General features: G+C 33.5%; 3 protein-coding genes across 17 annotated transcripts; 1 reads left to right on the plus strand and 2 right to left on the minus strand.

Moving 5' to 3' along the window:
- Positions 1-1,062: 1,062 nt before the first annotated feature.
- Positions 1,063-4,579, minus strand: LOC112296119 (putative monogalactosyldiacylglycerol synthase, chloroplastic). The gene is made up of 8 exons (XM_024548308.3): positions 3,637-4,579; positions 3,130-3,302; positions 2,816-2,977; positions 2,496-2,637; positions 2,152-2,376; positions 1,836-1,898; positions 1,536-1,610; positions 1,063-1,397 (listed from the first exon to the last, which is right to left on the minus strand). The coding sequence occupies exons 1-8, from the start codon at positions 4,216-4,218 to the stop codon at positions 1,146-1,148; spliced, it is 1,674 nt and encodes a 557-aa protein (XP_024404076.1). The 5' UTR covers positions 4,219-4,579; the 3' UTR covers positions 1,063-1,145.
- Positions 4,580-17,882: 13,303 nt separating this feature from the next.
- On the plus strand, positions 17,883-21,223 carry LOC112296115 (uncharacterized). 13 transcript variants are annotated; one of them, XM_024548296.3, is made up of 4 exons: positions 17,929-18,147; positions 18,709-18,828; positions 19,197-19,252; positions 19,367-21,223. In XM_024548296.3, the coding sequence occupies exon 4, from the start codon at positions 19,390-19,392 to the stop codon at positions 20,698-20,700; it is 1,311 nt and encodes a 436-aa protein (XP_024404064.1). In that variant the 5' UTR covers positions 17,929-18,147; positions 18,709-18,828; positions 19,197-19,252; positions 19,367-19,389; the 3' UTR covers positions 20,701-21,223. The 13 variants fall into 13 exon arrangements, with proteins under 13 accessions (XP_073385095.1, XP_024404064.1, XP_024404067.1 ...); XM_024548299.3 differs by having other exon boundaries at positions 17,937-18,011; XM_090244567.1 differs by having other exon boundaries at positions 17,939-18,011; positions 18,699-18,828.
- Positions 21,224-21,523: 300 nt separating this feature from the next.
- On the minus strand, positions 21,524-24,786 carry LOC112296116 (histone acetyltransferase MCC1). Of its 3 annotated transcripts, none has more exons than XM_024548304.3 (6): positions 24,305-24,786; positions 23,200-23,462; positions 22,875-23,019; positions 22,576-22,675; positions 22,077-22,302; positions 21,524-21,923 (listed from the first exon to the last, which is right to left on the minus strand). In XM_024548304.3, the coding sequence occupies exons 1-6, from the start codon at positions 24,317-24,319 to the stop codon at positions 21,854-21,856; spliced, it is 819 nt and encodes a 272-aa protein (XP_024404072.1). In that variant the 5' UTR covers positions 24,320-24,786; the 3' UTR covers positions 21,524-21,853. The 3 variants fall into 3 exon arrangements, with proteins under 3 accessions (XP_024404072.1, XP_024404071.1, XP_024404073.1); XM_024548303.3 differs by having other exon boundaries at positions 23,200-23,465; positions 24,305-24,728; XM_024548305.3 differs by lacking the exon at positions 22,077-22,302 and having other exon boundaries at positions 23,200-23,465; positions 24,305-24,714.
- Between the last annotated feature and the right edge of the window lie 859 nt (positions 24,787-25,645).

The following is a 25,645-nucleotide window of genomic DNA, read 5'->3' on the forward strand; positions in this document are numbered from 1 at the left end:
TGAAGAAGGTCAATCAATCCCAACATATCAAGTCTATTACTTTAATTTGAGAATTGATAATTTCTTTGAATATATATATATATATATATATATATATATATAATATAATATAATATAATATATTGTAACTTTTTTGCATAACTCTCAATAATTTCATTATTTTATGGCAAATTTTATAAAGAATTGAGAAGAACTATTTTAATTTTCAATTAATAGAATAAATTACCATGAAATCTTCAAGTAAAACCTGCTATTGAAATACAGTTTTTTGATTCTAAGAAATGTTAAGCAAGCATAAAATTGTGGTGGGAAGAAATTCAAATAAGGTGGAGCAATTACATAAAAAGAGAAATAAAAGGATAAACGAAATTTTTATCAGACTAAGCTGTCTTTAATGTATTCAGTACCAACATATTAAAAGAGATATTTTGTTGTAAAATAATACTATTAATGTATATTTGTGTGTATGTTTGTGTACGTGTATATATATATATATATATATATACATACATGCACACCCGTGGTCGTTAAATCAAGTTCTCAGGCACAATTATTCTTTTGTCACAATACTTAGGATATAAAAAATTCCAAGCAAGACTAGATTGTATTGAAACCATCTTTCATTTTCTTTAAAACTTGAGAAACTATACAAGGTTCAGAATATAAAAAGTTTAGGTCTATACTCAAAAGTTTCAATTCTTTTGACACATTCTCGATGCATTCTGAAGACCCTCAAGTATGTTGTTATTCAAATAAGCACATCTATGTTCAAAGTGATTTTCTAAGCAATCAAAAAAGTTTCAATGAACCTTCACAACTCATCCGAATCAATTTTCCCTTTTTTGAATGCTTCCCAAACATTCAAATAACAACCAATTAGCATCAAGTTCTCTGATCATCCAATCAAGTATACACTAAAGAATATCAACAATTTGTATGAATCACTAAAATCACTCAAATCTTACTTGATCACCAACTAGAATGTTCCTAGAACTGCACGCCAGCTTCAAGTTTCACATTGAAAATCAGGTATCTGGGTCACAAGACGAGTAGCAAAAGTAGTGAGTTGCAAAAGCTATTTGTTGGATTAAGAATGAGACGACGAATGCGATGATTTCGATCACAAAGACCTAAAAGAATTCCTCTCAGATCAGACCCCTGTACTTGATTTTCAGGTGGTCTTGGTACATGTGCTTGTTTCGGATCATATCATCTAGATCATGCACTATCTTGAAAACAGCGTCAGGCTGGCCTAACATTTTACACTTCTCCGTCATCTCCTTCAACTTGCTAGAGCTTGCACCAAACCAATCTGCAATAATCTTCGATATTACTTTGGGCTTGTCGCAGAAAGCACCTGCGCCGTTGTCCACAACAAACGAGACGTTTCCAACTTCCTGCAGATGTGAAGAATGGCCACTGTCATGGTTTTGCTTGTACGCAGAGTTCATCAGCTTTTGATCCTACTTGATATGAACAGGACAAGGATGGAGTAGCTTATAATAAACAGAATGAGGGAGACACTAGAAATTGACCTGTCCGGCGATGAAGTCGAATAAAACCATCGGCAGCCCTCGTATCAATGCCTCGGCTATGGTACCAGGCCCTGCCTGCAAGTAGTGTAAAAAAAGGTTCAATTTTACGGTGTAGATTTCGTGACACTAGAAATTCCAGAACACAGCAGGCGGTTTTCCAGGTTGTAGGTGAAGGAGACAATTGAAACACAAAAGTTGCAATAGCCAAGGTTATGACTTGTAAGTCCGAATGCACAAACGTTAGGAAAGCTTAACTAGAGCTCAAGCTAGTCTATTCCGTGGTCAAACACGAGATACTACCTTGGTTATGATGCAGTCGCAAGCTGCCATCCATTCAGACATATTCGTCACAAAGCCATTGATCTGCATATGAAAGTAACAGAGCAACAAACACACAGACTCAGGAAGAAATTTCACAACTGTTTGCAATAGGAATCAAGGCTTGAGTGCGTCTATATTGAATGATGTCATCCTCAGACTCGTTAATAGACAAACTGTTTCCCTTGAGCAAGGGAAACCTATGAACTTTCTCAGGAATAATGGCTAGTGTATTGTACAAGTATGGATAGACTATTGCAGAGAAACAGAAGTTTGAAGCGTTCAGGAGATTCAGTACCTTTACGGGAATGTTCCACTGGATCTTCTGAAGCTTCTTGACAAGGCCTTTGTTACGACCACAGACAACCACAAGTTGACCAAGGGCTTTTCCAGTATTGGCGTCATAAAGTGACTCCCCAAGAGCACGAGCAGTTTGTTCCACCGGGCCCATGCCTTCTCCTCCCCCCACCAACAGCACGGCAGGCAGGTCCTTGTCCATCTCGAGCTCCTTCAGCAATTCATCCTAGAGCAAGAGATATTCAAGCATTTTAGAAGATACGCAATCTAACTAGCATTGTGGACCATGACACGAGTAAAACGTTATCTGAGCTCAAATTCAACGACAGGGTTTAGACTTCAAACCTTGGAGCGAGAGAATGTAGCGAAGGAGGGCCGAATAGGAAGCCCGTGCACACGAATCTGAGACCGACGAAGACCAGCCTCTAGAGCTCTCTTTGCTACTTCCTCTGTGGGACAGAAACAGGCGGTCACAAGCTGATGAAACCTGCCACACATATCTAGTTTTAGAAAAGGCATTTGGAATAATGTTTTGCCGAGGCAGAAGCAAGAACGGTATTTCTGCCCATGCGAGAAGGGTGTTTAGCATATCGTTTAAAACAAGGTGGAATACTGTCGAATTTTCTAAAACATTGCACATGCGACTTCGTAAAAACTTGACTTACCATGTAGGATGGCAAGTGCCTAGATCTGTGATGATAGTTGTGAAGGGGATTTTGTCGAGTAAGCCTCGTAATCGTAGTACTCTTAACGGAACGTGTTGCATCAGGGGGTGCACGCTTACGATAACGTCAGGTTGGTACTTAGCCAAGCCGTTTGCCACCTCTCTGATAACCACACCTTGGGGTAAATTCAGTATCAGAACGACAAATATTCATTCAAGATAAGCACAAGCCATAAGACCAGTCAGATGAAGACTAGCAGTGCAGCTCTTGTAGAAAGTCGTGAGAACAATACCCAATTTCCTTGAACCAAATACCTTGAGATAAACAGAGATGTTGCGCGCATTTCTGATTGATGTACTATTTTGGGCGCGGTGCTGTAAAACGCGAACTTCCATAGAATCTCGTGTTTGACGAAAAAGCTGTAAAGTCGTGGAACTTGGTTGAAAGGCCAGGGAGTGTGCTCCTTCCATAAATCAACAACGTGTACCTGAATAATTTGAACGCAACTAAGACTTAGATTTGGGATCTTGACAATGATCTCAATAAATATAGCATGAACATATTTGTTCATTGAGTAGACTTTATCAAAACGAACATTGCCAGGTGTGACCAGATCATTAAAAAAAAAAAAAAAAAAAAAAAAAAAAACCTAGCGTGTAAACCACTAGTTCTGCAAAAGCGGTCTTTCTTTTCTGAGATACGTTAAGATCCATGAGTAGCAGAAACGGGGAATTCAACGCCAAGACAAAGATTCCTTCGAAAATCGGAAACGGTGAGTGGATGGAAAGAAATTTTTTAAGAAAGAAAAGAGAACCACACACCTTGTATTTGTCTCCATACTCAAGCTCGAAAGTAGCTTTAATAGCTTCGGCAGACGCACGATGGCCCCCTCCCGTGTCACTCATCAGAATCAGCACATTCTTTTGCTTCCTCTTATCCTGGCCCACGGACTGCGTAGTCTCATCCCCGACCTCTTCCATGCGCGCCCCAATACCCTTCCCGTCCGCACCTTCACACAGTTTCCCACCGGACTGACTGATGGATGCCCACGACAACGACGGCACCCTATCACAATGTCTACGAATTGAAGCATTGAAATGCCGAAAAAAGCTCTCCTGAACCCTCTTGCTCGTGGACTGCAAATCGCCAACTGTCACTGTGGCCACGCAGTAACAACCACTGCCGAATTCCTGACGCGGCTGCCTCTCCCGAGAAGCTGGCATCCAACCATCACGACCCTGCGCACATTCAGCTGAAGACCCTACACGTCCATGCCCGCAGCTCCTCGCAGAAACGCTCCCAACGTCACGCAGGGACGAACTCACGGTAGCATGCACAAACCAGGGACTGAGCCTCACAACACTAGCATCGCCAATCCCCGCCAATTCTGCAGGGTACTCCATTGCTCGCGATTTTTCTGTTGCGTAGACAATCCACAGCTCGAGGACCACTCAGAATAGATAGTCCGACAATCTCCGCTCCATGAACTCTACCAGTTCAGACGACAAAGGCGAGCTGACCAAACGCACTGCGGAACTCGCCACGAATCGTACGAGGGACATGTGCGAGGCGAAACACCACCCGACACCTCCGTCACCTTCGTATGCGGTGACAGACAGTGTCCAAGTCCGTCGATGGACGCACCCAGAAACCTTAGGGGAGCGAGATAGCGAGGTGTGGAGGAGGCAGCGCGAGCAGCAGAAAACCGGGGGCAAGAGGGAATTGCGAGCAGGGTGGAGAAGGATTGGCGAGCACCTAATCCAGAGTCAACAACTGGATTGCTGGACAGCAGTACGTCTTTCCCTTCCGGACGAACCCCCGCCGCGCCTCGCTCTCTCGCACGCCCGCGCTGCCTCCCTTCCACGACGGCTGACCTGGCAGCCACGGGGGCATGGGATTGCCAGCGTGGCTCCCTCTGTGTGACACTCTAGTTTCTATCATTCAGTTCGCTTGGCTTGGACCTTCGCCGTCGACAGGGAATTGGGTGTGACCTTTCGGCAGCAGCTTGAGTCGTCTTCACTTCGTTCATTATCCACCTTATTTGTTGATTTTGGAATTTAAGTGAAAATAATAATAATAATAAATAAAAAATCCAAGTGTTTCCAAGTCAAAGCTTACAGTGTCGTGCAGCTTAGTTTTAAATAGTCGTGGACATTCTTTGATTTAGTCTTTGTGTTTTAGAAATGGTTGGCACTTTTGGTTCGTGGTGGACTGCTACTTGTTTGGAGATTTTAACAGGACTCTGATCGTCGGATGCCTTGTTATTATTTTGAAATTTTGGAAAAATCTTAACTTTGATGCCCAGAATGAAACAATAATAATAGTAACATTAGTAATTTTGTTGAAAAAATATGATTGAAGTACGCTACTCAACTTAGTCTGAAACAACTTTAGCCTGCGATTGTTGATTGAAATGGGTTAAAACTGTAGCAATTTTGGAAATATATATTGCATCACATACAAACACCTAACTAAATTGTTCCATCTTATTTTAAAATTTAATCACTAAGTTATCAAATCTTGGCAGTAGGAATGTTTTAAATGTCTTGTTGTAGATATAAATTTTAAACTAGCGCCATTGGCCACAAAAAATATTTTCAGAAAAAATATTTATTAAAAATTACAATCGGAAGCTTGTGAGCTCCATGCATATTAATCTTGGAGTATTATGCTTGGCAATCTACACTAACAATATGCAAATTCTAATCTTTGATTGATCAAAAGTTGAGTCATTGCTTCACTTATACTTCACTTTTGATGAAAAAAAATGAAAAATGCAACCAATTAGAGATGGTTTTTGTCTCTTCTAGTTTATCCCATTGGTTTATCATCCCATGAACTATTCTATATAAGAGATATGACATGCAAATTTTGATGAGAAGCATGTTATGTTTAACTTTAATTGTTGTTAGTCTTTGATATTCATCCTAATATTATATTAGACCTAATTAATTATATTACATTCAATTATACTTATCAATTTAATTTCTCTTTGGAATGCAATTTGGACATATCCTACTTGTAAATACAAGATGGCTTATTGAATATTATGTTGATATATTTGTTGATTGCATGAAAGAAATTATAATAATAAAATTTTAAAAATATTTCCTTTTGTTTAAGAATGTTGAATCACAATGATTAGTTTCAAAAGTGAATAATTATTACATGATACCATATTTTATGATTAAAAATTAATATTTTCTATCTTCATTTAAAATTTAAAATGTCAAAAAAAAATTTATATTGTGATTACTACCTTTAAGTATGAAAACATTTTTGCATCTAAATAAATGAATATACAACTATTCATAATATAATATCAAGAATATAAATATTAAAAATAAAAATATTTGAATTATATGAGTTTGAACAGTGGTTAATGCTACCATCAAACTCTAGCATTGTCATGTGTTATTGATCCTATATATAGTATACATATATCAGTACTATGGATAATATCAATGTCAATAAATTTTAGTAAAAGCCATGATATTGAAGGATGTCAATATAATAAAATAAAATAAAATAAAAAAACTATTACTAACTAGTTGTAGCATCATCACAAATTTAAGATAGAAGGAATGATTAGAAAAAATTTATGCATTATAAACAACTTTGAAAGGATATACTCTCTTTCTTTTTTTCAAAATTTGGATGTTGAGCCATTAATATTGTAAAATACAACAAGTTTGTTTGTCACATTTTGTAAGCATTCTAGCTTGGTAGAATTATTTCATATTTTGTACTCAAATGAATAAAAGAAAGAACATTAGTTCATTGAGATTGACATCCTTGTAAATTTAATTGTATTGTGTAGAAGTACCATATCAAAGGAAGTATTTATATCTTGGATGCATTAGTCTATTATTATTATTATTATTATTATTCCGCAATATGCCATTAGCTAGCATAACTCATAGACAAATATTTTGGCAATCATATTGAAGATGGTTATTTCATTTAAGACAATAGATGCAATGAATGATAGACATGGCTATTTACTTAGAGGTATAACTCAATAAACCACCAATATTATAGAGTATGGCTTCAAAAGAAGATATTTCTATAAAAAAAGATTATAAAAGAAAATTACTTCTCAACCTTATAAAATTATTAAAAAAAGCTTAGAAGAAGAAGAAGAAGAGTTTAATAGGAATCTTTTGAAATAGATAAAATACCAAATTTTGTTTTGAATGTTACAAATGCAGATATGGATGCAAAGATCTAAGAACTAGTAGTAATTGGTTCTAAGAAGATTTATAAACTTTACTTCAAGAAGGATTAATTTTATATGCATGTCACTTCATTACACAAAATAGTAGATGTTACTATACAAATTTTTAAAGGACTAAGTGATATTATTAGTCAAAATATAGGGCCACTAAAGTTGATACAACAACTGCCTATGTGTAATATATGCAATTATCAGCATCAACTGCTTTGTAGATGGGATCTTTAAAATCCAAATAATTACCTTGCAAAAAAAATATCAAACAAAATAATAGTATTATAGCCAAATGAAATTTATTACAATGCCTTTGAATAAAATTAATAACTGCATACAAACAATGGTTGTTAAAACTATGAATCCACTCAACATTACCTTAAAAATTATCCAACATAGAAATCACAATAGTTGCCATTTCTAGCAAGAAACAAATTTTACAGAGACAATGTTATAAATTCTAAGTTGAAGGATATAAATACAAGCATTTAACTATTTTTATGATAATAAACTGATAACAAAAAGACTAAGATTTGAAAACATTAAAATATTAAGTAGAATTTTGAAAACCTTTTTTTGTAATATTGAGAGAGACTACATTGTTGTAATATGTGAAGTCTTACTCAACAATGCATCGGACACCTGACTGTGGAAGATAGAATAGAAATTGCAACAAAAAAAATCTTAACTCTAATAGAACACTAAATAAATTCTAATTAAACTATAACAATACTAAGTAAGCTTTAATCAAATTCAAAAGAAACCTTAAAGAAATTACAAATGAAATAATAAGAAATCTTAAAAGAATTAAAAAAAAAATCTACAATAAACCTTAAAAATATCCTTAAGAAATTCTAAAGAAATATAAGAATAATCACAAATATATCTTAAATAGATCACAATCAAATCCTAGTTTAATCTAAATTAAAATGCTAATGGACTTCAATCAAATCCTAAACTCTAAACCAAATCTTAAATAAATCTTAAATCCTAAACTCAACCCTAATCAAATCTTAAAGCTTAAATCAAATCCTAAATAAATACTAAATCTTAAACCAAATCCTAACCAAATCCTAGACAAATCCCAAATCCTAACCAAACTCTAGTCAAATCCTAAATTCTAAACCAAATCCTAATCAAATTTTAAATACTAAATCAAATCTTAATTAAATCTTAAATCTTAAATCAAATCTTAATCAACTTCTAAATCCTAAATCAAATCCTAAACCAAATCCTAGACAAACCCTAAATCTTAAATCAAATTCTAACCAAATCCTAACTTTAAACCAAACCTTAATCAAATCCTAACCAAATCCTATACAAATTTAAAACCCTAAAAAAATCCTAGTCAAATCCTAAATCCTAAATCAAATCGTATCCAAATCCTAAGGTAGTTTAGAACCTCAATATCTTTTGATTAAACTATTGATCTTGTTTAAAAATTTACATACCTGTCAATCTCTTAGTTATAAGTAAGTACAATAAATTTGAAGATAATCGTACTTACAAAATGGAAGAAAAAATCCTAAAATCTGCACAAATGTTGGCCGGCCTCCTTCTCCAACCTTGATGCTGATCTTCTAGTACTAACATCTTCCTTTTGTATCATTTAATTGATTTTAAAATTTTCATATACATAGAAAAATAAGTCTACTAACTACATATATAACTTTTATTCTAATCCAATTGATAGATTGCAAGAAATTTTAGAAATTCTTATTGAACCTAAAATTCTACTTTTCAAGATCTCAACCTACTTAAATCTTAATAATCTTGAATTCAATAGTTAGATCAAGCTAAAATTCGTAATACATATTAAATACAATTATAATCATTAATCTACAAAGTTTTAGCAATAGATTTGCTACAAAACTCCTGCAATTGTCCAAAATGTCAATCCTATTTTATTTCATAAAATCCCAAGTCATCTGAAACAAACTTGATTTTGTAAAGCTCTTACAAAGTCATTAAAAATCCAATTTATACAAAACCAATGCTCATAAAAATCCTATCAAGACTACTATCAAATTCCACTCTTCAATCTACAAAAGAATCCCGAGGTCAGTGTGGATGTGCAGTTTTGTGCCTCAGGGTCTAATTTCAATCCAAGTTAACAATTGGTCCTTTTAAGGTATCAATTTTTGGCTTTTTGAGATAATTTTTACTAAAATCTATTCTTAATTCTCTCTTACACATGCTTATATCATTTAATTTTCTAATTTACTTTATTTTTTCTTATTTATGGCCCTAAAAAGTAAATAGAAGTCTATTTTATAAAAGGCAATATTAATACTTTTTACTTTTACTACCCTTTTTACTATTATTTATATTTCTAAGATAATTTACTATAATATTTTGAACTAAGATCTTCTATAATATAATAATTTTTACACTCTTTCATCTATTAGCCATATTACATTATGACAATGTAACTTTAGAATAATAATATAAGAAGAATTTAAAACAGTACAATTGAGTATTCAAAATTGGGACAAAATCTTAGATATTACAAAAGTTACTATAAAATTGGATAAATTATTTAAACTCAGTCTTAATTTCTAAATACATTTATAATAGCTACACAAATCAATTATTAAAATCCAAAATTTATTGATATTAATATTGTGACTATTGACCTAAATACTGCAATAATTTATATTCAATTAGGATAACACAATTTAATCAATATTTTAGTTGATAGAAGTATTGAAGTAAATATTATGGCCAACCACATTCAACAATACCTCCAACTTCTAAAGCCAAAAAAAACGTGGTTTATACTTATGATTGGAATAAGAATTGTCTAACCTTAACTAAAGAAATATAAGAATCAATAATTATTTCAATCAAAAATATAAGAATCAATAATATGTGCTACTTATGATTGGAATAAGAATTGCTTAATCTTAAGTAAAGAGCATAGACATGAAGTAATTCTAATAGAAAATTCCATTACATGCAAAAAAAAAAAACAAAAAAAAACAAAAACAAAAAAAAAAAAAAAACAAAAAAAACAAAAACAAAAACAAAATAAAAAAAAGAAAAAAAGAAAATTAACTAAAATACAATGGAGTCACAAATTAATAAAAAATTAAGAAGTATTTCATTTACATATTAACAAAAATCTAGTTCTATTAACAAAAATCTATTCAGCAATATTATTGATTCAAACTAAAAAACGTCTAGATATTCTATTACATTTTTCAAAGAAAATCCTAAGTACAAAAATATTGAATAAGGCTCTAGCTTGCCTAGTATTACAAGACATACTATCTTATTACATGTGTTCTTGCTTGATAATGCACTAGATACTTAGTTGTAGAAGATAAGTAGAAATGCAACAATAATCCTACCAAGTCTAATAGAATCTTAAATAGACTTTAAATAAAAATTAATAATCCTAATCAAACTTTCATTAATCCAAAATAAATTTAAAATAAATTACAAAAGAAGCACAAAGAAGTCCTAAACTAATCTCAAAGAACAATAGCAAGAAATCTTAAAGAAATAAAAAATAAATCTAAAAAAATAAAAAAAAATTATTAAAAATTATTAGAAATAATTTTTAAAAAAATATTTAAAAATAATAAAAATAAAAATCCTATTTGAATCTTAATAAATTTTTAGATCAAATCCTAATTAAAACCCTAATTAAACCTCAATCGAATACTAGGTTAAATCCTAATAAAATCTTAATAAAACTTAAATCCTAAAAAAATCCTAAAAAAATCCAAATCAATTTTTAGTCATGTTTTAAACCAAATCTCAAGAAAATCCTAATCCTAAACCAAATCCTAAGCCCTAATCAAACTATAGACAAACTCTTAGTAAATCCTATAGCAAAATAGAACCTGAATAACTAATAATAAAACTATTTATATCAACTCAAAATTTACAAATTTTTTAATATCTTAGTTAGAAACAAGCACAAGAAAGATAAAATCAATTGCACTTACCAATTGAGAAAAATATAAGATAATCCAATCAAGTATTGGGCGGTCTCTTATTCCAATATGAATGCTAAACTTCTAGCACCAATACTCCCTTCTTGAACTATTGAATTGCACTCAAATTTTATTTAAACATTGGAAATTGAGTCTAATATCCTTAAAAAAAAAATTGACTTCAATCCACTCAATGAATTGCCAAAGAACTTAGAAATACTAACTAACCTTCAAACTCCAATTTTTGAGACTTTAATCCACAAAAACCTTCACACTTTGTTTTAACTATTTAATTGACTTTAAAATTTTTACACACATTCACAACTAGCACATAAACATATTATCCAAAATTTACATGTATTTATACTACAAAACTTAAGAAACTCCCAAATTTATAAATATATTTTTATTTTTAAAATCTAAATCAATCAAAAACATCACTAACTTTGAAAATACTTCAAAAACTTAGTGTTGATTTAATTGATATAAATTTTAACATCCAAAAATCTCTTCTTAAGTTTCTCTCATATTCTATTCTTTGATTTATCAAAGAATTCCAAAGTCATCATATGGCCGTGGTTTTATGCCTCAAGATTTGATTTTGATCCAAATTGACAATTGGTCCTCTTTGAGCATCAATTTTTTGTAATTTGAAATAAGTTTTATTTTATCTTATTTTTAACTCTCTCTTTATTATGATTATATAAATTTCTTATATTATTTACTTTGATTTGGCTCATTTATGCCTCTACAAAGTAAATAAAAGTCCTTTCTATAAAAAAGAAGTATTAAGACTAAATCTTTTATTACCTTTCTATCTTTTATTTTTATTTTTCTATTATATCTTTTTGCTATATAGTTGTGTTATTACACAACTATGTCAATTACAAGATGGTCATATAATATCACTAAACATATTCAATTGATTAATTTGAGAACCATAAAGAATCAAAGAATGCCAAAATCAATGCAGATGCATCTAAAGAATTGTAAACAATAGCAATCTTTTTATTTGAAGAATTCAAAGATACCTTTGTTAGATTACATGAAGACCTTAAAAGAATATCGATAAAAATTACCAAACATATTATTGATTTTTTATTACACATAACTTTGATTCAATAATGACATCATAGCATGAATTCCAATTAGACCATAACAATATGCATTGACTTAGATAAACTATTGAAAATCAAATTCACATCACTTATTAATTTGGTGTTGTAGCTCTCACCTATGGTCATCATTTTTAAGAAAAATAACAAATTTTGTTTTTGTGTTGACTTTAGGAAATTCAATACTCTAACATTGAAGAACCATAATCTACTTTCTTATATAAAAAATATAATTGATGAAGTTGCAAGACATAGAATATATTCTTTTTTAGATTCTTTTTTAGAATATTATGAAGTATCAATGGCAGGAGCTAATAAAAATAAAAATAATATTTTTAATAGAGTAGAGATATTTTTAATTCAAATAAATTCTATTAATAGCCAAAAATATATTAATGACTTTTTAACAAGTAATAGAATTAATATTTTGATCTTTTTTGAATAAGTTCTTTCAAATCTTTCTTAATGACAAAATAATAGATTGTGATGCCATCAACCACATCCACTATTTACAAAATATTTTTCAAGCATTTCATATCCAAAATTTCAATTTTAATGCATATAAATGTATGCTTTTATTCTTTTCATAAATAATATTATATTATATTATATGTAAAAAAGGTAAATTTTTTAATTCTCTCAAAATTAAAGACATTATCAATATGCAACTACTATAAGATTAAATAAAGATACAATAATGTTTTTGCATGGCCCAATTCAATCACATCTACATTAAATACTTTGCACATATTACTGCACCCATTAATACTCTAAATTGTACAAACTATTATTTATGTGATTCATTAGAGAGTGGAGGCACAATAAGCTTTTGAAGCAATTAAAAAGGTGTATATCAATACACCAATATTATTAGTCTTTGATTGACCTTTATGGCTTTGGATCCATATAAATATTTCTAATATTGCAATCAAAGTAATAATTTTTCAAAATTCTACTAAGAAGATAAACTAAATAATAGCCTATGCAAGTCAATTATTAAATTATGCAAAATACAACTATCTGACTATTGAAGAAGAAGAACTTATTATGATATACATGGTTAAAAACTTTTTCTATTATTTATTTGATAAAAAATTGTAATTTGTCATGAATCACTACAATTTATTGTATTTAGTAAATCAATCATTAATTACTAGTTGTATTGCACACTAGATCATGATCCTTTTAAAATATGACTTTGAAGTAGTCCATGTTGTAAGGAAAAACCACATAGTTGCTGATTATTTATTCCAAGATACAACAACCATTAAATTAGTCAAGATTTAAAATATCTTTAATAATTTATATATTCAGACAACCATTACTTAAATCATAATAATAAATAATAATTATTGTTTTCCATGCATAAAGTATCTTACAATTGAATAAACAAAAGAAGTTTTCATTGGTACATGCCACATTAACTTCATTTACTAAGCCTTATCATATGTTTACATATACCAACACTATCTCAAATATGATATAGATACCATGGCACAACTTTGTATTCATTAGAAACAAAACCAAGGTATTATAAAAGAACTATATAAGGATATACCAAAAAGGCACTAGGTACTAAAAACAACTATCCAAAATATCTTTTTAATAGGATATTGGTGGCCAATTCTATACAACAACATATACTATTATATCAAGTATTACTATCCATATAAAATATCCACTACAAATTTTGTGTATCAAAAAAAGATTCTATTGGATTCTTTTTCATTGCTTGGATCATTTATATATTGAAACTTAGATTTTATTACTAGTATCAAACTAACAATATGCCAAAGGTATAAAGATATCTTAGCAACCATAAATTATATGACCAAATAGGTAAAAGCTAAGGCTTAATATACCAATTCGAGTATTATCATAACAACCTTTCTCTTCAAACAAATATTATATAGGCCTATTGATTTACATACAATAATGCAACAAGTTTATTGATATATCTTGATGATTGACAATATTGAAACACTTCATCATGAAAAATCAAGTAGATTGGAATATATATTTACAAGTAATTATATAGGCCTATTGATTTACATACAATAATGCAACAAAAACCAACTTCAATTTTTACCAATTTTTTTTAATTATACCTTATAAATTATATTAAATTTATTATTTTATCTTTTAAATTATATTGAATGGTTTAAGAATTAAAATTATTTTTAAGGATAATTCTAAAGTTAAAACTATTATAAACATAATGCATCACCTTGACTAAGGTCCATAGTTGAGACATATAAAGTATTATGCTAGACCTACAATTAATACAAGATATAGAGACATCAGATCAACACAAAGAATTACACCAAACTTATAAAAGTAAGAGGTAGAGACATTGAATCAATCCAAAATAAAGAAACCAATGATGGTCTAGGTATTGGTGGTCTACACTAAGCCATTGTTGTAATAATCATCCAAAATAGCTTATTATTTTTAAAAATAGATAAACAAATATCTAACAAAATTATTGTGAACAATGACCAATTTAATATCTTTTGTTGAATACAACAAAGATTATACAATACAACCAATAGTAGCAAATGAAGCCATAATATAATGCTTATAAAATATAATCGATTGTGCTTCAAATTTTTTCATATTGTGTATTTGGATCAAGGATCAATAATGTACCATAAATCAATACAAATATACCATGACTTTTAGAAATCTTTAATCAATAGTAGAAACATGCTTAAAATGATCTAAGCCACGATTGTCACCTATAAAGCCACCCTCTACATCTTATATCAATAGGTTGCAACATTAGGAACTACCAAAAAAATAACTATATAATACCACAATAAACTTCTTGCTACAAACATTCAATTGTGATGAAAGATATGTTAAGTTGAAGAATAAGAAGATGTGATTTCTAAAGAATTCAAATAAAATATTCAATGAATAAAATAAAAATACCTTGTTACACAAATGTTCCAACAAAATTTTGAAGCCAATTATCTTGGATGGATTCAAGAGGTAGTATACATCATTGCCTTCAATGCAACTTAACTAGTAAAATAAAGTCTTAATATTTAGCAAGAAGAAAAGAAGAATTCATACAATAATATAATATAAACACAATGAATAAGTTGGAATTACCAAACAAAGATAAAGAATTGAAACTAGATAATATGTGATGAAGAATTGAAGTTGTAAATGCACTAGAGAAAAATTGAAGCACTAATATAGGAAACCTTAGAATTCCAAGATACAAATCAAAGTCAATGGTCACATCTTCTTAGCCAAAAAATTTAATATTGAAAACTTAGATTAATACAATCAATGTGGAAATAGACATTGTTTCTATAGTTTTATTCTTTGGTTTTAGAATATGCAAGATCAACTATTACAAAAATGAGCTATAGATATTGGGCAAAGAATTTTAGGAAGATAATGATAACAAGAAAAGTGAAGCCGCAAATTAAAAGTTGTGAACTATATCTTATTAACATACTTTCAAAAAAAATTGTATTGCACCTATTTGTATGAAGATTCAGATGTAAATGCAGAATGCCTAATATTCAACTGCTTGTTGGAAAAAAAGGTCTTTGATGTATATAAATATGCAAAAAAAATCAAAAACAAAAATTATTGCATATACTACATTTTTCCTAAAGCCATTACTACATTATACAAATATATATATATATATATATATATATATATCCTTAATGCTTAGTAAAACATTCCAATGAATTTAAAAAATTCTATTCCTCGACATATAGATACCCTCAAAAATAAGAAAGAATAATATATGAACACACATGAGAATAAAATGCAAGCTTGCAAAAAGAATAAAATATTAGTGCTATGGATGACGTCAATAAGTTTTAGCAAAAGCTATAATATTGAAAGATGTCAATACAATAATAAGATTGTATAAAGACATGTAATCATTTTACCAAGGAAGAACTATATAATGTTTTGTACTCAAATAAATATAAGAGAGAGAATTGATTCATTAAGTTTAAAATACTTGTAAATTCAAAGATGTTGCACAAAAGTATTGTATCAAAGGAAGTATTTACGTCTTTGGTGGGCTAGTATATTACTTTTATTATTCTATTGTATGCCACTAATTAGTACAAATCATAAGCAAATAGTAGATATATATATATATATATATATATATGCATATGCAAAAGTTGTTCTCATTTAATAATAATTCTACATCATTTTTTTTATCTAAAATAAATTTAGTCTTTAATAGTTATTATAACATCTTAATTACTTTTTATATGATCACATCATTTGATTTGCATTTAAATTTTTTAATTGATGCTACTTTATTTTGTAGCTTAATGATATATGATGGTATTACTACCCCTCTATTAATTATTTTTTGTGACTTTATCATCCACTTCAATCAATCCACAAATATTTATCTTATAGTTTTATTTATTATTTTTTTAAAATTTTATCTTTAAAAATCCAATTAATATTTTTTAAGCTCCAATAGAAAGAATTGGAATTTAATCTTGTCAAAAATCTTTCCTGAAATTATTTGTGCAAAGCTTTGTAATATTTATATTTTAGATCTTCTTTATATAAAGAAATTTATTCATAATTAAAATATAAGATATTTTTGTTGAAAAATATTTTGCTAAAACTACTAACTATTTATCAAGACTTACATAACTTTCATTTGCATTTGTTTACCTCTATTAATTTATTGATATAAAAGAATTAATGGTGATTAAGTTTATACACTATCTAAAACTAATGTTTCTATTACTTGAATAAATAAAAGTATGTAGGAATATATTAGATGAATAATATATTCCTTGTGAAATATTATATATATATATATATATATATATATATATTAGATATACAAATTCTTTTAGATATATGTTGTAGTTATCAAAACTTCTACAAATTTTGTACCCTTAAGGAGTCACTATGGTAGTTATTTACTTCTTAGATGCTTCAATCACAAGCTTTGTGGTCCTTAGAAAGCTCTCACAAGACCTTTTTGGTAACTAATATGTATAGAGGAAAAACGAAAACCATTTCTAGTCTTCTCAAGGTTTTTTTGCACACATTAATCTTGGTTCAAGACTCTCTAGTTTCAATATATTTGGCAATAGCCATAATAACAATTATATTATATATATATATATATATATATATATATATTTAATTTCCAAATAATATATGTGTATTGTTCCTGTAGAAGTTGGTTTAGATTCTTTTTCTTGTTGTATTTTAAAACAATATTTTATTTTAAAACATGTTGAGTTTTAAAATAATATTCTTACATAAAAGGAATGACTTAAAATAATATTAAAAAATGAAAAATATAATACACATTTCTTACAGACATTTTTCTAGATTCAAATATTTCACTTTCAGGATCTCAGTTGTAATGACTGTTGAAAGAAATTAAGCAAAAAGTTCCTTAAACCATGTCAACTGCAACAATTTAATTTTGGAAGAAAATAAAAAGTCATCCTAAAACATCAAGTCAGAACCTCATATCAGAAACCACTTTGATGAAACAAACCATGTACAGAATTTTAATAGAGTGTGATTAAACTACACCACAAAGAGGTCACATCACCAAACCATTCTTAAGTATAATGTCCCACTCGTTGACTTTTCCAGCAGACACAAACAGATAAAGCGATTCATCCGAGGTTTCGATGCAATTTACGTGTCTGCAGGTCAACGAATAGCGTCCACTAAAGCACCGATTTTCATTCCTCATACGAACAGAACGAAGCCACAATGGAGGACCGGGATGTACTGAGCGGACGGTGGGGGCATTACGGTAGACGTAATGCCCGGCTCGGGGGGCCATTCCGCGGGATGGAACCGGACGGTGGGCGAGCTGCAGGCATTTTTCCGTGGCAGTGAGGTCTGCCGACGGAAATGGTCGTCCCCACCGAGTGAGTTTACCACCAAAGTGAACAGAATTGTCCGACATAGGAGTTAAATGGCTTGCGGTCTACATATTGGATATCTCCTGGTCTTGCATGCAATTTTGGTCGCGTGCTCTGAGTCCCTCTCCGCTGTGAACTGATGGTGGGTACGCGGTAAACTCCCCAGCAAATTATCAGAAATAGGTTTCTCTAGATTGTATAAATCAATGCTTTTCCGCCGAATTGTGGAGAAAACTCGGGAGTGGACGAGATTGTGGACCTGCCGCGATGGGACAAACCCATTTGTCGGATGTGCCTGTAATCTGCTGTTGCGTTTTTTGCACCAATATTTCTGAGAAATCATGTCTCTTGCAAAGGCCCTTGCTTCTGAAGGATTGACTTGTCTGCATGATGTGGAGAGTTTGTCCTCTAGTTTCCTTCTCACCGAAATCCCCAGTACATGAGGGCTAAGGACATTCACGATGGTTTGCTTTTGGTTTGTGTGAATTATCTGTCATCCGTTGTCATCCGTTGGAGTGTTTTCGTGTGATATCGGGGTAGGTGTTTTATGCTTCTGGCGGTGGTGTTGTTGTTGCTTGGGATGTGTGATGTATGATGTGTAAAGTTGCTCTAGTCTAGTCTAGTGTCTCTCACCAGAATCTCGGAGAGAGAAGTGGTTTAGGCCTCTGGTGGTGTCTGACTTTTGTGTGGAAGTTATTTGTAGGGTTTCTCAAGCTGCCGGGTGGTCTGCAGCGGCTGGATGGTGCGCGTAGCCTGCTGCCATTTGAATTGCATGGGTGATGGAACATGGTGAAGCGTCTTCGATGTGCTGGAAGAGTTCAAGGTCAGTTCTGGAACCCCTTTAACAATAGATGAATGGTTGGATGATGAGATTTAATCCTTGAATAATCCGGTGCAGACCTGTGCGGACCTGTGCAGACAAAATGAGTTCAGTGTAGTTCAGTTCAATTGTTAACAATTCATAGTTTGTCAGACTATCACTTTTGTTTCAATTGGCAATCGATCTTTCTGGAGGGGGCTTCCGAATGATGAATGTTGTTTTGATTTGTGATTCATTTGTATTGTTGGAGCTGTGAGAAATTAGTGCATGGCAAATTGTTAGGACAGGTGTACGTGTAAATGCTTGGGAATATTTCGATTTAGGGTCTGTGAATTAGGGTTGCACTACTTCAACGCTTGCGGGTCTTGCAGCAAGATTGTATCTTTTGAGGAGCTCGTGAGCTATTCGTAGCAGAATTTAGTAATCGGTAAGCCCTGTGGTTTCTTTCCTAGTTGTTACATTTTTTTTCGTTACACATTGCTTGATGATCACTGAATAAGCTCACATCCAACACTAATGGGGTCTGGTGATTGATTTCAAGGTTGGAGACAGATCCTTTGGAGGATGGAAGGGGCACAGGTCGTGTGGTACGGTGGCCGTGACAAAGGTCAAGATGTTTCTGTTCGCTTGGTACACCCTGGTTCAGGTTGCGGAAAAGATGAGCATCACCTTGTTACGGTAGCAGAACTGAAAATGCATTCTAGTCACTTGAACAAGTGCAGCAAGTACTTCGAGACTCTCATGAGCGAGAGATGGAAAAAGCTGAGCACGCCATCTCTGGAATTCGTTCTGGAGGTCCAGGCGGATACTGAGTGCTATAAAGATTGCTTCTCGCGGATGTACTCACCACTCCGTAAGGGCTTCAAAAAGGATGTCAAATATAGTCTTGCACTTCTCAAAGTCGCTTCGCAGATTGAGTTCCACGACCTGATGGTCTCTGTGTCGCAGTATGTTTCAACGATTAAGTGGTCTGAGGCGGATGAAATTAGGATTAGAGAGTACTCGTCTTCCCCAGATTTTCCTAGAAATCACGCAGAAGATTTGGTTGCCCGGTTGGGGTTGGACGTGAGCGAAGAGGATTGTCACAAGCAATTGTGCGACAAAATACATCAGTGTACTCGTGCTGCATTGTGTCTCGACGGTACTGCTGTTTCTGCCAGTTCTCCCGCTCGCGCTTTTCTACAAGAGTTGCTGATGGGCATTGGATCCAGCATATCTTCCGATTTCGGGAAGACTGTGGTCATGATTGTTAGCAGGGAGGCAAAAGACATGTTTGTCAATGTTGGAAAGGAGTGTTTTGAGAAGGATTTTCATGATGTTCCTAACATAACAGATAAGCTCTTGGCACTCAGTTGGGTACTCGAGACTCTATTGAAAGCGGAAGTGGCCGAAGAGCTGGTTCAATGCATTGCGCATTTGGACATTTTTTCCAAAATTTTAGGAACCCAAACTACTTTTCAGAGTAAGGCCTTCAAGAGCGCAGCATTTGGAATGTCGAGGCTTGTAGACTTGATGTACTCACAGCTGGTTGCTGGACGTTTGTTATTGAAAATACAAGATCGAGTGGCTCTTTTGAAGAACTGGAACTTGCTTCTCCGGACGCACATGAAAAAGGAGGGTGTTCGTTCAACTACAAAAACTCTTTTTTCAACTTTTCCCTTAAAGCAGCAGTTGGAACTCATTAATTTCCAGAGAGAAACGAACGAGGAATTTATCGCCCCAAGTTCTTTCGCAACATTAGTGAAGAAGAGCTGGCCAGTTATGGGATCGAAGCGTTCTGCATTCCAACCTATCGCCGAGCTCACAAACACAAGCTGCGACAGCACACCCTCGGTCACAACTAGAAGCTCCAAGAGGAACAAACCTTCTCTATGATATGTCAGTAAGTCTGTGCCAACTATGGGGAAGGAGCTCAGAAGATTGTGTCCTCTCTTGTCCCATAATCTGCCAAAGTGATGACAGGGTATGATCTTTTTTTGTCCTGTAGCCGCTCTCTTTCTGACCTTACAGACCTCTTCGTGTACATTTGGAAGCTTAAAATTTGAGAATTTCCTTGAAATCAAATTCAAGAACGAAAAAAGAAGCAGATAGGAGACTTGTACAAACAGTAGTAGCACACTAAGTCAAAGGGTGCTACAATCAGCAGGTACAGAAATGCACCAATCTGTGGTTCATTATACAGCGATGGGTTAATTTTGTCTCGTTAATAAATGTTGGGAGGCAAATCAGGTGCAATCATGATTTTTTTTTATAGCATGCGTATTTCTTTCGGACATGTTCAAACTTAGGTTGGAGACGCAATCCATCAATTGTATAAAGCAGTATATCTGACTCGTTGAAGATCATGTACCCAATATGTGGAAAATACTTCATTTTATTGATAAAAGGATTGGTGTTGTTTGTGGTTCCAAATGTGTTGGGAGTGAATGAGTGCTACTCACAGCACCTTCTACCTTCAGCCGTGAGAGCAAACATAGTTACTCTATTAAGATTCGATTCACCTTGCATTCAAATACCACTATCTTTTCTGTACACTGTTCAAAGTTTGTATATCCACAACAAGAGTCGTGTAGGTTGTGAGGAATGATAAAAATGAGTGATGGATCTTGTTATCAAATAAATTTGACAATGTATTGTAGGTTTGTGATGAAGTTCATTCCAACCCAACTTCATGCCATTAACACCATCGGAAAGGGAGTAATCACGTGAAAAACTTCTTAAAATTGGAACCACCCAATCTCTGCTAGTACTCAAAGTCCCCAGAAACAAAAGAGTTGAACTAAAAAGATAATATTCAAGCCAGCAGCTCTAGAAACACTCTCTTCTTGTACTTAACTCGTGTCTCACGAAAGAAAAAAAGATAACTAAATACATGTAGGTCCTAGCTCTACAGGTCCTGTTCATACCAGTAGCTGATGTAAATGACCCTACCAATCATCCTCTCAGATAACTAATATACACAACAATATATTGTATTCAAATTTCGCTCAAATGAATGAAAACCTCCTCTGGATGTCGTCCATGATCCTCAAAATAGCTTGGCCATCAGTGACGTGAAGCCTCCCCTTAAATAAGCATAGACTGCTTTTAAACCATCTCTGCGAAACCGAACTTTTTAATCAGAATTCTTGACCTCACAGCAGACTGGCATCAACCTTAATAAGAACCACGTATTAACACGTTAACTTTTTATAAAATCTCCTTGAATCAAGAGCTTTCCAGCAAATAGTAAGGAATTTGGCGACAGGTACATGGTTGTGCACGGGGAGCGGCTTCCATTCACATAGAAGACGTAGAGATAAGCGTCATGATGTTGTCCTTCAATAAAATAAAAATTATGGAGCCTACGCAAACACTGAAACATGTTCTTCTGGTAGAACGTAATGGCGGGACGATTATACGCTATCACGTGCAGATAGAGAGATCTGCATGCCATTTGGTTGGCGTATTCTATCACCTCCCTAAGCAATGCCGAAGCTGCAATACAAGCCACGTTACGATGTCTTACATTATCATCCCAGCCTTTGACAACACATGCTTCACGAGGTTTAACGCGTAGAATGCTTATCATAACCATGGGAGCGGGTATTTACATCGCAGTATTAGATAAGATCCAGTGAATACTTGAAGAGAAGATCACTTGAAAACATAACAAGAGTTAACCTTGGTCATGGCAAACTTCTAAACCGTACTACCATGAATAAAATTGTACAACTGCAACTTTGATGAAAGGGGCCAGATTAATAATACCAATTCCAGAGTTTCTGTATGGCGGGATGACACCCAAGGTTAAGATGTAAATGAGCGACCTCTCGGATTTGGATATTTCATAGCCTAGCATATCCAGCTCCTGCAGAATACAGGCTAAGTGAAACAAGCTCACGATTAAAATTCATAATGAGAACTCAAGTCTCATTACAAATAGGGGAAAAGGCTCAAATCAGCACAAACGAACTCTCCAATTTAACAAACATTCTGATCAGCTAAGAGAAGTTGTCGAGGATTTCTATTATTTTGAAAAGCTGCTGGTCACCAAATGGAGGACTCACCTCACCCACTGAAGGAGAGATAACACGCGATGTGACAAACCCAATAAGTTCGTCACAATATGGGTCTGACCTGCTTGTGTCCACAGCTGCCCAAGATATAATTCCTCGTCCATGTACAGCATTCATGTAAAAATCAGCTTCATATCTGCACAAGCGAATCTTCATCAAGATCGTCCTCAATGTCCATCTGCAAGTGATGTCGAGGCTAACTTACTGGCTTGTGTACAAATAGCTGACCGATATCTCTTCCGCAAAACCATTCTCAAAAATATGTCGTATTCAATCAAAAGCTCTAAAACATTAAGATTCATCCAGAGCGTCTTACTTAATAGGAAACAAAGCTTCATGAATCTCCTTTAACACCACTAAATCTGATGGACGAATTTTTCGATATAGGATGGTTGGACGGTGATTTATAACGAGCACTCTGGGTGGCACAGTCGCCGGCGCGCATCCTGCAACGTCTGGTATTTCCAAATATCCCGAGGATGTACTTGCCACGGAAACTACTTGGTTTGCATTAATGTGGGCTTTGCCGCTCTGGTGTAGCAGTTGTGGATTGAAGTCACAAAAGGGGTGAATCTTGTTCTGCTGCCCAACCATACATCCACACCCCTAGTCAGACTGGCTAAAAACTAGTTAGTGTCCTTACATCATTGTTGTGCTAAGCAAATACACTGTCCACAAAAAAGAGAAAATGTAAATAATCCACTACGGACGAGACAGTCTTCATTACAGTCTTGACAGCTGACTCTCTTAACTAGCAGTTAGCTACAGTGCTTGCAAACGATCTTCCAGCGACAGAACTCGACCAATCAACTTCGCTACTGTCCCTTTAGGACGAAGATTCTGACCTAGATTCGTTAAGAGAGCAAACACTACATTTCTCAATATCAGAGATTACTTTCTACAATTGAAGTCCGTTAACTTACTCTACAAACATCCACGATCACACTATATCTACAATTCGCAAACAGACGCTGGAGCCACCTTGCTATTGACAATCCAGCTTCGACATTACTCCCACCGCTTTTCATAATAATACTCGCATACCCATGTAGCTGAATCAATACAGCAGACATGCAGCACTGAATAGGAGTGCAGAACATCCGCCTCAGCACGCGTAGTACTCATCGACCCTAACCAGAGCCTCAGACACTCATCCAATACAAGCAAACTCACCAAATTCCTTCACCCTTCACAACCACACCTATCCCGACTCTCCAACCACCCACTCGCCCTTCATTCCATGAAACACACTACACGTTTGATCTCCCCACCCAAATCAAAACCCACCAACACAAAACAAAAACACAACAAAAGACAAAAAAAAAGAAAAGAAAAAGGGTATGCTCCTGACTCCCCATCCATCACAGAACTCAAATCCATGTGATTGCAGTACACGGATTGCCAACGAATTGGCAACACACCTGAGTCCCATCCATAGCTGTCCATCAATACGTCACGCCAGCAGCATCGCCTACACTCCAGTACCGACAAAGCCACCACTCGGAATATCACAACAAATATCACAACCCAAAACTCCAACCCACAACACCTCGACGCCGATACCCTAAACAGAAGCCCATCACGGGGGAAGAATTGTTGCTGATTCCGTTGATGCGAGGGGTAGCACCACGTTGACTGCAATCTCCAGCACCTTCATCAGCAACTGGCTGTTTGGCCGACTGTTGGACATCCCGCACAAGCCACCGACGCACTGCAGTTCGAGATCGCGACTTGAAGCGGTGATGTTTGGGGTGGAAAACGCAGCACCGACAAGGATGTGAGGATTGTTCGTTTGTTCCAGTTGTGCGATCTCGGCATCCAGTGTCGGTCGGCGATGGATTAAGTGAGAGTCGTATGGCCAGGCACACCCTCGCCCATCCATCCCGTCCCCGTTGCCGTTGCCGCGGGTCTGGTCGTGTCGAGATGGAACGGCTCCGCTCCATTTCGCAGTAGCTTCGTATCGGTCTTAGGCAACTTGGTTATAGGATCCGCGTTGAGTTGGCTATATGGGGCTGCTCCCTGCGTCCACGTTGGTCTATGACCACGGGTGAGGTGGCAGCTCTATCTTGGACAAAGGCTCACGCATTAACTCCGTTCAATTTCCATGGAAAGCATTACAACAAAGTAGATACTGATTAATCATTTTACTAATCATTTTTCTCAATTTTAATTGTTTGTTAAATTAATTTAATCTCCTTGATTTTGCATTCTTAAGCACTTCAAAGTGAGAGCTGATTCAAATTTTGATATGATGAAATACAGACCAGCTTGTAAAAATCCACCATGTAGCTTATTAAGAACTAAAAAGATAATATATATAGAATTTATATTCAATTAAACCTATATCTATATATTTAATTTTTTAAGTATTGAAAACTTTAGAGACATATGAAGAAGCCAAAATTTAATTTGTGTTGTGTACATATTTTAATTTTTTTATTTACTTATCACTTTTTTTAAAATTTCTATGAAGGAAATGATATGCTTGATACACAAGTAATTTTAATGGTGTATTATATTGTAATGAGAATAGCACATTATCATATTTGTAAAGTTTAGATGGTTTAGAATAGTTTTAAAAAGATTCTTATGTATAAAATCAATAATTGAAGTATTGGAGTAAAGTTTAGATGGATTAGAATAGTTTTAAATAGATTCTTATATATAAAATCAATAATTGAAGTATTGGAATGAATAATTATTTTACTTAATAAATAAGTAGGTTTTTTTAAAAATTATTTTTTCTATTTAGCATATTTTTA

Source organism: Physcomitrium patens, chromosome 19 (assembly GCF_059467195.1).
Source record: "Physcomitrium patens ecotype Gransden chromosome 19, ASM5946719v1, whole genome shotgun sequence".
In the NCBI taxonomy this organism is placed as follows: Eukaryota; Viridiplantae; Streptophyta; class Bryopsida; order Funariales; family Funariaceae; genus Physcomitrium; species Physcomitrium patens.